The sequence below is a fragment of the Tenebrio molitor genome, chromosome 1 (assembly GCF_963966145.1).
Source record: "Tenebrio molitor chromosome 1, icTenMoli1.1, whole genome shotgun sequence".
Classification (NCBI taxonomy): domain Eukaryota; kingdom Metazoa; phylum Arthropoda; class Insecta; order Coleoptera; family Tenebrionidae; genus Tenebrio; species Tenebrio molitor.
This window is the reverse complement of record NC_091046.1, coordinates 34,020,894-34,033,995: the sequence shown is the minus strand read 5'-3', so window position 1 is coordinate 34,033,995 and position 13,102 is coordinate 34,020,894. Positions and strand designations below refer to the sequence as shown.

The 13,102-nt window shown below is 36.8% G+C and overlaps 1 protein-coding gene across 2 annotated transcripts in view; it reads left to right on the top strand.

Moving 5' to 3' along the window:
• Window positions 1–13,102, top strand: part of LOC138125941 (probable 3',5'-cyclic phosphodiesterase pde-5) — a 179,148-nt gene that overhangs the window by 114,912 nt on the left and 51,134 nt on the right. For both annotated transcript variants that reach the window (XM_069041527.1, XM_069041517.1), the window contains one exon: window positions 8,101–8,244. In XM_069041527.1, coding sequence (XP_068897628.1) covers window positions 8,101–8,244 — 144 coding nt within the window. The remainder of the gene's footprint in view (window positions 1–8,100; window positions 8,245–13,102) is intronic.

Here is a 13,102-nt window from a genome sequence, read left to right as displayed (position 1 = left end):
AATGAATTTTATCACACATATTTTCTTGATTTAACCAAAGCGTTTGATTGTGTATCGCATGAATTATTAGTTAATCAAAAAACTTTTATTCTATAATTTCCACCCTACAAGTACAAGAGTATGTAAGTGATGAAAGTGCGTGATTTTTCAACGAGCAATACATGATATACTCTCGAGCGCCAGCGAATGAGGATAGTATTGCGAGTTGAAAAATCGCACTTTGATCACGACTTGTGTATTTCATTTTTTCCAACATCACTTATGAAAATGAGTCTCAATTTTAAATTTCTTTATAATTATTTTACTCCCCTATTTTTTGAATCTTCCGGATCTGGAGTTTCAATTAATGCAAATAACAGTGTTTTAAATTTTTATATTAATAAGTAGGTAGTAGATTATTAATATAGTTATTTATGTATCAAGGGCATTATGAAGATGTTTATGTTCGAGGGCAACCAGTTTAAAAGGTCGAGGGCCGCGACCATAAACATCGAGTAATGCCCGTGGTGTATACAACGTTTCATGTTTCACTGCATTTGAATTTGTGAACATTTAAAAAAATTATAAATTGTGAACTTGATTTTACTAAATTTCCTAGTTTGCGGTGGCTCGTATCTATGACGACTTGTTTGAGCGGGCGTAATAAGCGGGCATTATGATTTATACGCCCTAGGGCATTATAGCCTACTTAATATATCTCGTTGTCAAGGTATAAAAAACAAATAATGATTCAGTGAAACATAATAGTATATTATATACCACGGTGGAGAAGTTCATGATTATAGCCAGAGCGCCAAGATTAGAGCCCGAGGCGCGCCGAGGGTTGTAAGGCGCGAAGGCTATAAGGGAATTCTCCACCGTGGTTTATATACTATTTTTTTCACTACTAGATACGTTAAAACCCTTTCTGGTAATAATTATTAATCAAATTATTTTCTCGGATGCGACGGGTCCGAGTTGTCATTTCTTGACAGTTGGTATGAAAATCGTCTACGTTAACCAATGAAATAGACGACAATCTTTCGTTGCTAGGTGACGGTTATTCCATTATTCACCACTGGTTAATAATGAAAAATTATTTACCTGTCACTGGGCCAACGTAGAAAAACGAAACTTCTCAACGTTCTATGACAACCGATAACACTAGACTTTATTACTAGTAGTGAAAAATAGCTATTTATGCACCAAGGGCGTTACAACGATGATTACGCCCGGAGAACGATGAATCCAGCTCGAGGGCATTAGCCCGAGAGATGGATATCGTTCGATGGGCGTAATCATTCGGTGACGGCGTGGTGCATACAAGATTTTATTTTTCACTATACGTGTTCTTTAAAAAAAAAAAAATCGGCATCTTTGCTATTATGAATTGATGAGGGCGTTATGAATTCATTACGCCCGCTTATTCTTATTACGCTCTGTTATTATTCCTCGGTTGTTATGGACATGTTTACGTATTTCGTATCCTAGGAGTTATCATGCAATTATACTAAAGTGAAAAATAAAATAAATTTTCTTCACTACTGAGTTTACTTTCTCCATTTTCCTCACTAGTGATGCAAACGTCTATTTTCCTCACTAAATTGAGTGATGAAAGTATCATTTTCATAATCGATGTTGGAAATTTTTTTTAAGTAATCGTACTCAAATTGTTGGCATAAATGGGTCTTACTCAGTTGAAAAGAAGATTATCCACGGTGTACTTCAGGGATCTATAGGTACTTGGCCCTATTCTCTTTTTAATTTTTATTAATGACCTCCCAGGATATTTATCAAATAAAAATGTCACAACGTATGCCGACGATACGACTGTTAGTAGTAAGGCCAAATCTTTAACCGAACAGTCCGAACTGATGTTCACTAATCAAAAGAATCTTCTTACACTAGCTGAAAACTGGTTCATATCAAATAAATTAACTCTAAATAAAGAAAAAACGATCTCTATAATTTTCACCTTAAAAAACTATGCCACTGCAGAAACTTTTTCTAATTTTACAAAATTTTTGGGGGTATTTATAGATAAACAGCTAAATTGGAATAAGCATGGTGATGAGGTGGCCACAAAGATATCTAAAAATTTGTATCTCTTACGTAACTTGAGCGATCTCTATTCCCAATAGTATTTAAAAATTGCTTATTACGCATTAATTCAGAGTCATCTACAGTATGCCATTTTGACATGGGGTCATTCACCTTCGCGGCATAGACTGTTTAGGTTGCAGAGAAGAGCCATTAGAATAATTGCAAAATTAGGGTACAAGGACGACTGTCACGAATATTTTCAGAAGCTCAATATTCTTACTCTACCCTGTCTATACATCTACAAGTGTCTAGAACATATTATAAAAAATCTTGATTCCTACTGTACTCTTGGTGCATTTCATGACTACCACACCCGAGCCGAAACCATTAGCTTTAAAACAATAAGACAATCTAAATTCAAGGATGGTATAAACTATTTTTGTATAAACATTTTTAAGAAACTTCCGACAAAAATAACAAAAACCATCAATAAAAAAATGCTGTTGAGTAAAATCAAATCATATCTTATAGAAAAATCATTTTATTCGTTTTTAGAGCATAAATTCACTGATTTTACATGATATGGGTGCACAAAGTCTTGTAATTAATCAATTATTTTTCTTTGCTTTCTTTCCTGCTCTTTTACTCTTTATTAATTATAATTTGTATGTTCATACAGGGTGTCCCAAAAATGGCCTACTAACGGTGCACTACGGTGTAGAATAGATTACCGTAAACGTCAGAAAAATGTTAAAAAAATTCTGTTGGACTTATTTGCTGATTTGGGGTTGTTTGAAAGTGGCACTTAAGAGATCAATTATTTTGAAATACGTGTATGAAATTGTCATGACAGCTACCTCTGATCGTACATATTATCACAAAGTACAAGATCACTCACCAATATCTAATCCTGCTTAACAGATAATTTAGAAGCTTTGGAAATCGAAAAAATTATTTTAAATCCATTACGGTAACATTGCAAGATAATAATGTACGAATATATATCTTTGTTTACATTGTATTACCGTTAATAATAGTAATAAAAATAATTGATTTTTTTGACGGAAACATTTTTTCCATATTTTTTTCATGTAGGTACATTTAACCATCCTTGATAAGGTAGTAAGTAGTTTGTACGCCAATTTTGGGACACCTGTATTATATTATGCTTAGTTGAATTTTTTTAGCTGAATTTTCTTTTAGTTACCTAAGTCTAGTTGTTTGACGTGTGCAAATACGTTGTATCTTCGCACGAATAAGCTTATTATTATTATTATTATTGTGTTAAGGTAGCTGACATGTTAGATATAATCTAAATTGTCTCATTGAAACAGTTTTAGTATATCTGTAGGTAGGCACAAGAACACCTACTCTTCTTAGGAATAATACCATATGATGCAACCTTTGCGTGTTAATGGAAGTATTGGAAGTAATTTATCTTCAGCAACACGAATATGAACGAATTTATGATAATAGTTAATTCCCGTTCACTTACATTTATGTACAAACTAATGTATCCAATTCTTAAACAATAATTTGATGTTTGGTTGAATGATAAATGATATGCATTAAAAATGTCTTCTTTATAGCAACTATACCGGGTGTTATGCTGTTATGGAAGTCCACATAATAAATTTGACCACAAATAGGACTCCTAAAAATACACATTCTTTTTATTTATCATTTTTCTACAATTCTTCAATATAATTTGAACCGTAAAATTCATACCCGCTCATGTACTGGTATTTACACATCCATTAATAACGAAGCACAAAAAAAAACTTAATTAAAATACTCCAATAAAAGCAGTATTAGAACAGCAGTCATTCTTTCTTCAAAAAAAACCGTAAAGTTTTTACGGCACAAAAACGTTTTCTCCACGATTATTGAAGAATGAATGGCATTCTTGTTGAATATTCAATGAAAGAATGATATCAATTCCACACTCAGTGATAGAAAATACTAAACCCACGGCTGTCGGCCAATTTATCCCTCGAATTTACATTATATCAACGGCAGATCGTCAATCGGATGCGTTTGTAAATTGTAAATTGAAATTCAATTTTCAAAGATTGTTTTTTTCTTGTTACAGTCGTGGAGAAAGTATAGTCTTCAACTGGCGTATAATGGCTAATAGCCATCATTATCCGCTCGTTAAAGAATGTACTAGTCATTCTTTCGTTTCAATTGATGATTATTTCATGAACGAAGTGTCAAATTAGAGGTTAAAAAATAAAAAAAAATCGATTAAAAAAATATCAATATGTAAAAAATGTTTGTTTTAAAGAGTTCCATTGGTGATTAAATTTATTACGTGGACTTGCACAACACCCTGTATATCTTATTTTAACCTTAAGTATTTAAAAAGTTTCATACCTTGCCATAATTTTTTTATGCAACATATGTAACCAAGGAACAAATTTTAAAAGTACTATTGGTGGACATTAAAAGCTGGGACATCCAAAATTTGCTCATTGTGTATTAGACTTTTGAATTGTCACTCAAAATACAAATCGTAATTAAAGAATTGAACTTTAACTTGATGTTTCTGACAGTGTCATTGGTATGTCATAATTTTTATAACCTTATTTGTCAAAAGTCAAATTTACACGATGTACTATTCCGGCCACGGAATCTTGGCCAACATTTTTTAGACATTTCTAAAAAAAAATGATGTAAACCAATCCTTAGTGTCATCTAAGTGACAATAATTAAAAGTCACTTTGAAGTTTTTCGTGTGACATCAAAAAAGCAGGGAAATGGCATTATATCGAGTCAAAAGTTGGGTTATATTCAATAAAGGCCAGTTCACACATATTTGTCAGTTAAATGTCAGTTGTGGCCAAGATTCCGTGTCCGGAATAGTACCTATATTAGTGATTTTTGACTTTTTACAAATTTGATGTTTGTCCCAGTTTTTTATGTCTACCGATAATACCTACGTACCATCGTATCCGCAACACAGTGCTAGTGCTAACACCCAGTTCGGCAGCAATGTTTCTAATGGTATCATCATCATATATTCGGATTTGCAGAATGGTTTTTTGGAAAATCTGTTAATTGCGGATTTTTTAATTGTCACAATGACGTTATGAAATTTACACAGCACAAATTTCTAGTGTTGTCGTTTTTTATGATCACGATGGTACATACAGGTGTCCCAAAAATGGCGTACTAACGGTGCACTACGGTGTAGAAGAGATTACCGTAAACGCCAGAAAAATGTTAAAAAAATTCAAATGGACTTATCTGCTGATTTGGCGGTCCTTGAAAGTGACACTTAGCAGGTCAATTATTTTGAAATTCTATATGTATGAAATTGTCATGACAGACGTCTAATCGTACTATGGCGGCCAAAAAATTTTGGCTTCTTGACATTCAAGTAAAGCGTAAATAAACCTTTAGGAATCGTTACCCCACTTTCGATTCGTGTCATTTTGACAATCAATTTAAACTGTTTGAAGCTCAGATATTCCAAAAATCCGACATGAATAAACAAAATTAGAGCAATCGTACATAGATAACCTGAGGTAAACGTTCTGTGTAGTAGAAATGACAAAATAATTTTGAGTTTTGAAATTTACCACCCAAAAAATAACGTTCATAATCAAGACGGTAATCATGATGACAATATAGTACGGATTACATTTTTTTTTTTTGAATTGACATTCAATGACGGCCAAAATTTTTGGCCGGCGTAGTACTATTGCGGGCAAAAAAAAGTGGGACATCAACGTCATTGTCTTGACTTTTAATGTGAAATAACCCTTACCTGATTCTAACCCTACTTTGAATTGATTGACGTTGTTGTCATTAAGTATTGTAGGTTGTAGGGAATAATTGTAAGCACGTAGTGAATATTTATTTAATGCGAAGTTCCAATCAAAATCTACCTTTATCAAAAGAAGAGGGCATTTGGAAAAGGAAAATAGGAGTATAATAGCTATTTATGTAACCAGTGAGGTAATGCGTTATTTTGTGTAACGAGTGGAATATTTGCGGGACGAGCGCAGCGAGATCCCGCAAAATCACACGAGTTACACAAAATTGCATTTCCTAACGTGTTACATACAAGATTTTTTCTAATTTTGACAAAAAAAAAGTTTCTTCAAACGTTAAACGAAGTAATGAATTTCATTAATAATAAATTATTATTGTGTTAAAACATCAAGTAGGTAAACAAAAAATATGACAGTGTCAACTGGTGATACAATAAATTTTTCCTAACCAGTTAGGAAAGATTTTACTTTTCGTAACCAGTTACGAAAAGTGTGACGTTTCCAAACGTCAATTAATTTTGAAAAGTGTCACTTTATATGTCAAAATTAGAAAAAATAAATTTTTAAACTGTCAGCTGGAATAGTGTCAAAAAAAATGACAATAAAGCTTGAACTACATCGAATTTTTCAAAACTGACAGAAATTTTATGTCCCACTTTTTTGCCCGCAATAGTACATATTATCACAAAGTACAAAATCACTCACTACCAATATCTAATCCTGCATAATAGAGAATTTAGAAGATTTGGAAATCAAAAAAAATAATTTTTCCTTCAAACGTCCGTAAAATATGACATTACACTGTTGCATTGATGATGCTAAAGTGTCACTTCATTGTCATGGCATCTAACGAGCTGACCAGCGTCCGTGAAGTTATTATCTCCGCTGAGGAGCGTCCGTGAAGTTATTATCTCCGCTGAGGCGTCCGTGAAGTTATTATCTCCTCTGATGAGCGGCTGTAAAGTAAACTAGCTAAATCATTTGAAATTCCTACCTGGTTTTTTAACATGTCTTAAATAATTTGTTATGAAGGTTTGAAGAAAAAATAGTAGTATATGTTATTCGGAGCAAAAATGGTTTTATGTGCTTTGGCTAGGTTTGTCTGCCTCCCTGCGTTCGGCAGCCAATCTACCAGCCGCAGCACATAAAACTTCATTTTTGCTCCTCATAACATAATATACTATTAAACCCTCTACGGTAACATTGCAAGGTAATGATGTATGAATATATATTTGTTTACATTGTATTAACTGACATTCATATTAAGCATAACAGACCAGACATTATTATTTTAAATAAACAACAAAAGCAAGCATATCTTTTAGATATAGCTGTTCCAAATTCACATAATATAACACAGACATATAACACAAAAATTAATAAATATTTAGAGCTGTCCGTTGCTATGAGAAATCTTTGGTGTTTAGAAAAAATTTCGATTTTACCACTTGTAATTTCAGCAACGGGAATAGTACCGCAATCTCTTTTTAAAAATTTAAAAATTTTGGACTTAGAGAACACATTGGTGGTTGAAATTCAAAAAGGTATATTATTATACTCATGTCACATCGTGAGGAAATTCCTTAACATTGACACAGAACATAAAACACAAAAAAGTCAAAATGTGGAGGCGAGACGCCGGTAATTATGTTGATAAGCACTGCACTATTACTTGATAGTATTATCCGTAATAGTGTATGTTCTCCGGCAAAATTGCCGTGCCGCCGGGTGGCGGTGGGATAATAATAATAAAAATAATTGATTTTTTTGTCGGAAACATTTTTTCCATATTTTTTTCATGTACATTTAAACATCCTCGATAAGGTAGTGGTTTGTACGTCATTTTTGGGACACCTGTATATTATTATACTAAACATAATAAGTAATTTTGAACCAGTAATGTCGACAAACAAGATTCCTTTCTGTAATCTTTGTTATGCAATTTTAAAAGAAATTAAAAACTAAAGTGAACACTACTGTTAAACGTAGGTACTATCTTCTCTAGTGATCTCTGAATCCTAACTACTATTTTTATTGACTACTTAAAATTTTTTGATAAAAAATATATTGTACAATGGCCGGCAATAAAAACTAGCCATCACTTTTCTGTCATATCAAAATCCAAATGTGTAATTAATGCTTTAATGACACTGACATTTAAATGATGGCTAACTTTTTTTGCCGGTCACTGTACTTAAAATATACCTAAACCGCTATCATTGAATATAATGCATTACGGTTTTAGAATAAATAGATAAACAGTATTAATTATTATTTAAAATATCTTTATACGTTGCAGATAATACAAGAAAAGACACCAATACGCTGGAGTCTCCATCTAGTCAACACTCGAACAATTTCGATTCAAGAAATAGTCGTTTTTCTGACTACAAAGGATCTAAATGTGGCACTTATCGCAACGTGGGTCGAAAGTTAGACAACAGTAAGTAATATATTAGTGTGAAGTTTTTATGCGAGACTTATTTTATTAGGTTGTAGAAAACTTTCATCTATATAATATTGATTGATGCCTGAATTACTGGTTGCAGAAGTACAGGCGTTTTAAACGTGATAATTATGAAATGCTATACATTAAACATACTCGTATCTACAGTTGAGTCAATTGTCACTTATTTCTGAAATGATCTTTGATGCAACTAAAAATACTAATTCCAGCATTCACTAGATCTGTGATTTAAAAAAATTAAAACAGTAATCTACGATTCCATTGCTCTGAGAATTGTCAACCTTGTCTTGACAGTTTTGCTAAAACTTGGTTATGAACTACATGTATTGACTCAAACGATGAGAAAGTGGACATGGTTCTCATGTATGGGGTACCTATGTCGTAAAAATCCCATGGTCGCCGCGGATCTGTATCTACAGAGGTACCTATCCATATCCAATCCAAATCACAGGCATATTTTTATTTTTTATTTATTTCAATTTTTTACAAAATGAGTTAGGCCTTATTGTTGGAAGAGTAGGATCTGAATACATGAACAAGGCAACGTATGTGGTATGTGGCAATTTTTACGTTAGTTTTCTTTTTACGTTCTAATTTTGCTCATTAAATTCCCAACATTGTCATTTTGACGTGTGTAACCAAAAACGCAATTTTGATTCAATTTATTATTTAAATTTAACGCAGTATCAAGTGTCAAGTGAAATTGGTATTTTTGGTTGCATCTAAGAAATTTCAGAAATAAGCCACAATTGACTCATACTGTATAATAAGATGAACGAAAACATCCATAAATGAGGGCAGAAGACCAATTATTAGCAAATAAGAGCACGAGACGAAGTCGAGGGCTTTTATTTGATAATAATTGTTCTTTTGACCGAATAATTTATGGATGTTTGAGTTCATTAGCAAAAAATTTGCCGATATTAAAATTTTGCACGAGGGGTATACAGCTGATTATTTCCTGAATAGAATGAAAACAAACGCATTATTTCCAATCCTTTTTATTCAAAATAATTTATTTAAAAAAAAAATCAGGTACTGACATTTTTTATCCGATTATTGCACAGTGTGCATTTTAGAGAAATTTTATCGGGTTATTTTTTGTTTTCTCATTTTGATTGGTCAATATTTGTCACGCAATTGGTTGCTAAACATATAAAGGAAATAATCACCTAAAAAATGACGGTGACAGCGACAAAAATTGCCAGTTCACTGAAAGCGGCAAAAATTTCATAACATGGACACGGCCTGCTTCGACTACAATCATTTAGAATAACCCTGTATATTAAATAGAAGACAAATACAGCTAACACACGCTCCGACCAGCGACCACTTGAGATTGCTCCACCGGGTGTCGCCTTTCGATGATTGGGTGATTGCGTAATCTTCTCTGGCGTATCCCCCGAAAAATGCGTAGCGTACACGGCCAGCCTGACAGGAGTGATAGGAACAGGAAGCCTGTCCTCAGGCTTCAAGAAACCTATAGACACGAAGAAAAATTAAGTTTTTTTATCCAAGTCAACAACAAATTAATACAAAATTGAAAAGTTAACTTGACAGCGACCGCGTGCTGCTTGATCGGTGCCTAGTGTCTCGCTTACTGGTAACAATCTCCCCTACCCGCAAAGGCGCTAGACACCTAATGTTGCTCGCCATCTCTCTATATTATAAGAATAGACAGCTAGGTTGCGGTAATTGTTTTTGGCGAGGGACCCACACTCTCCGCCCTGGAAATCTTCACAACCGCACTGTCTACAGTTTTTTTGTCTGTTGGGCGCCACTGAAGGTTTATCCTCCTCCAGAAGGCGTTGTTGGTGGTCAGTGGTGATTATCCGACCTCAGGCGGTCGTAATGGCTTCGACCGTCCGTCCTCGGTCTCCACCAGGTAGGCGTAACCGACGCGGAAGACGACCTGGTGTTCTGGAGCTTGACGAGCACCAGGTTCTCGCGGTCGTCGTTGACATATTTGAGGGGCTGCATCATGTTGTGGTTGCGGCGAACGCCACAGTTGACGCTGGACCGGTGTTTTTGGTTGTGATGAGCACCAGGTCCTGCGGCTCGTGGTTGACGTTGTTGAACGACTGGGTCCTGTTGTGGCAGCGGCAGTCGGAGCTGATATCGACGTTCTGCATCAGGAGCTTGTTCTCGTGGTGGCTTTTCTTGCGCGTGTTGTGTACCGAGTGTTGGGAGTCGTGGTTGACACCGTTAAGGTGCTGGATCGTGTTGTGGTTGTGGTGGTCGAGGCTGCTGTTAACGGGTCTGCTCGGTGAGATCGCAGTTGGACTTTCGGTAGTTGGCTCGGAACGCGACCTGGTTCTGATGGGAGAGCGTCCGAAACCGTGAGTTTCCCTTGCCGTTGCGGGTGTTTCTCAGCGGTCGTTTCGGCGGCTGAAGGTTGAAGATCATCGTTCAGGTGAAACTGCAGGTGCATCTCCTGGTAGCGGAGCTGCAGTTTTGTCATTTCTCCACGTTCACGCTCGAGTGGAGGTTGTGCACGTTGATAAGATTCCCGGTCGCCGATGGGTTTGATGTCAACTTGGCCAGCGTGTTCGTGGTCTTGAACAGTTTGAAGATCGGGTTCTCGGTCGTAGATGGGTTCTTGAGAGTGGTGCAGGTCGCCAGTCTTTTGAGGAGGAAATTCCTCTGCTGCGTATCACGGGCAGCATCCTTGTCGTCAAGGTGAGCTACCTGGAGGTTGGCGATCAGCTGGTCCTTGGGCTCTTTTTGGGACTGGATCTGGTGGATGTTGTGGTCGCTGGGGGTGGTCCTGGTTCGGTCCACCGACGAACGACACGTGTGGCACCACGTCAGCGGGGTGGCGTGGTGCGGTGGTTCTTGAAGATGATTTGGACCGATTACCAGGAAACGGCACGTGGCAATGAACTTCTCCTCCGTGATGTTGGGGAAGATTCGTTTTGCGATGCGTCCTTTTCTTGAAAAAAAGCTGTCGGTTGACTAACCGACGGCTTGCCTGGCTCCGTAGTACTGCGCGTGGAGCTCCATCACGATCTTAGGGACTCCGTACTTGTTCACTACGGCCCTCTTCAAGTCTTCGTATGTAGCGCGAATGGTGGGTTATGGACTTATGGCTCCTGCTGAACCTCGGAGTCGTGTTGCGATTTTGTCCCGCCACCACGCGGGGTGGTCGAGGCCGGAAAATTCTGGGAGCTGGAGCGTCTCCGCCGGTGTGGTGACGAGGAAGGCCATGAAGGCCCTGAGCACGTCGACATCCTTCTTGGGGAGGGTCGAAGCCCAGGCTTTCAGGTCCTGTTCCTGTTGAAGAGAAGTCGCGACCATGATGATACGCGTCGGTTCTTTTTTTTATCCAGAAAAACACTTGGGAGCCCCACGTTGGGCCAAAATTGCTTTGAGAAAATTCAGCACACACGAAGAAAAATGAAGTTTTTTTTATTCAAGTCAACCACAAAACAGTTAATACAAAATTGGAAAGTCAACTTGTCAGCAACCGCATGCTACTTGATCGGTGCCTAGCGTCTCGCTTCTGGTAACAAAACATTAGATTTTCAAGCTATCATAGTATCGGGGCTACTTATCCATTGTAGTGGGTCTCGTACTTCGTGCAATCATGAGATCCGTCGATCTCGCAATCGTAAAGTCATGAGATCCGTTGATCTCGGAATCTTAGGGTCATGAGATCCGTTGGTCTCGGAATCTTAAAATTATAAGATGTCAGGCAGCTTTACCTTTCGTCATTTTGGATCGTTATCCATCGTTTGGTGTGGTTAGCTGCGACTACTGTCTGAGCTGCCTCGTACGTCCGTGTCGTAAGATTTCAACTTCTATTCGAAGAGTGTTCAGAAGCCAAGCTTCCGCTAGTGACTTAGACTTATGGGCCAAGAAAGCTTCAGTTTGTGTCGTACCGATATCTTTATCGTGGGTAGTGTTTAAGGCACTATGAGTTTGCTTGACGGGGGAGAATACGACATTGAGCAGAGTTTTAAGAATATGCTTGGTACTGAGGTTACGAACAGGTTCAATTATACAAAATTTCATAAACACATCCACCGGGACGAACAAATACTTGATACTTATCTAATAATTCGGTGATTATATCTCGTAAAATAATTTTCTGAGACTCGGCTATCCTGTAAAGATGACAAAAGACCAGGGTTTGCCCCTCTGTGGTCTCGTAATTGGCGGCTTCTTTTAACAATTTAGAAAAAGGAACGGACTTACGGAATTGTGCAACGAAATCGCTTTAGTTGTCGTTTCAAGCTTTCGTCAAAGGAGACGATGTAGCCGAAGAAGTTACAGACGTCGTTGAAGTCGAAAAAGACGACGAACTGCTGCGTTGACGTGATCTTCGTTTCGGTTTATGCCGTGATCTCTTTGTTTTCGATGAACCTGCAAGCTTTGTTTTCACCATTGTTAACTTTTTTTCGGCAACACTTAGTGCCACTAAACACTGTAATATCCCACTCCTGACTTGTACGAATATGTACGGATAATAATTAACAACAGTTAAATAAAGTATGTATTCGTAAATACGAGACAATCAGACAAATACAGCTAACACACGCTCTCGTCAATAGTTCTCTCTAATCTCCAGATTCGTTATCGTCAGTCCCAGACTCCGACCACTTGAGATTCCTCCACCGGGTGTCGCCCTTCCATGGTGAGGTGATTGCGTGATCTTCTCTGGCATATCCCCGAAAAATGCGTAGCGTACAATTAAAAAAATCCTTTTAAAAATATGAAATTTAAAATCTTTGTGTTACTTCTCTTTGCGCCGCCAATGAATGGAATGGAACAGTGTCATCTATGCAAAAATATGACAATAGAGACAAGATAGAAATACAAATCGACAATAGTA